At 35.0% G+C, this 1,063-nt stretch overlaps 1 protein-coding gene across 1 annotated transcript; it reads left to right on the top strand.

Annotated features, from left to right (window-relative positions):
• The first annotated feature begins 393 nt into the window (after nucleotides 1-393).
• LOC135204557 (zinc finger protein 614-like) lies at nucleotides 394-834 on the top strand. The gene has a single exon (XM_064234716.1). It carries the CDS (start codon nucleotides 394-396, stop codon nucleotides 832-834), a length of 441 nt encoding a protein of 146 aa, XP_064090786.1.
• Nucleotides 835-1,063: the final 229 nt, after the last annotated feature.

The following is a 1,063-nucleotide window of genomic DNA, read 5'->3' as shown; positions in this document are numbered from 1 at the left end:
TCAGGATTTTGGGAAATGCATGTTGTTTAATGGTACTACATGGAACAATACAAATGGCAACTCTTAAAGTGTTTGAGGCAACAGTAAATTATTGTACGTGTATTTAACAAATTTAAACAACAAGTAAAATTTGTTTTGAATATTAGATTCATACATCAGCAGTGAAATCTGGTTGTAGTCCTTCAAGATATTGTACTTAATTCTTAACAGATTTATTCAGTAATTATTTGTAAACAATTTTGTGTTAAGAGTTGTGAATTGAACACATTGTCATTACAGAACAGGACAGGACATAAGGCTAAAATGAATCTAGAACATGCTTTAGAATTTTCTTTGAAAAGTGAAACTGAAGGTGCATTATCACTACCTTCCATAAATCAAGAAAACAGGAACATGGCTGCCTATAGTGGAACCAGTGATGGAGACTTTTGTCCTCTGGATCCACTGATGGACATCAAAATAGAGCCAGAGGAATTCTGTGAGTCTAATGAAGATGATGAATATTCATATGAAATGGAGTCAACAGTGAATGAAAATCATCCACAAACTTGCAAAAAGGAAGTAAAACAAGAAAGAAGGATCTGTGACAATGGAGAGAAGCTTTTCGTATCCACTGACTGTGAGAAAGCATTTTACAAGAAAATTAATCTTACAAATGATATCACAAATCCTACCAGAGAGAAATTCATATGTAATGACTGTGGAAAAACATTTTACTTGAAACGTATTCTTAGAGTTCATATGAGAATCCACACTGGAGAGAAGCCATTCATGTGTAAAGAATGTGGGAAAGCATTTTTTCCACCCAGAAATCAAGTCTTACACGTCATATGAGATTCATACTGGAGAGAAGCCATATATGTGCAAGGAATGCGGGAAAGCATTTTCCCAGAAACCAGATCTTACAAGTCATATGAGATTGCATACTGGAGAGAAGCCATATATGTGCAAGGAATGTGGGAAAGCATTTTCCCAGAAATCAAATCTTACAAGTCATATGAGATTGCATACTGGAGAGAAGCCCTATATGTGCAACGAATGTGGGAAAGCAATTTCCAAGAAA

The sequence above is a fragment of the Macrobrachium nipponense genome, chromosome 47 (genome assembly GCF_015104395.2).
Source record: "Macrobrachium nipponense isolate FS-2020 chromosome 47, ASM1510439v2, whole genome shotgun sequence".
Lineage (NCBI taxonomy): Eukaryota > Metazoa > Arthropoda > Malacostraca > Decapoda > Palaemonidae > Macrobrachium > Macrobrachium nipponense.
Note: the sequence above shows the minus strand (reverse complement) of the source record. Positions and strands in the feature narration are given on the sequence as shown.

What these genes read in the sequence shown, in the direction of transcription:
- LOC135204557 (XM_064234716.1), top strand. Translation starts at nt 394, where the DNA reads ATGGCTGCCTATAGTGGAACCAGTGATGGAGACTTTTGTCCTCTGGAT.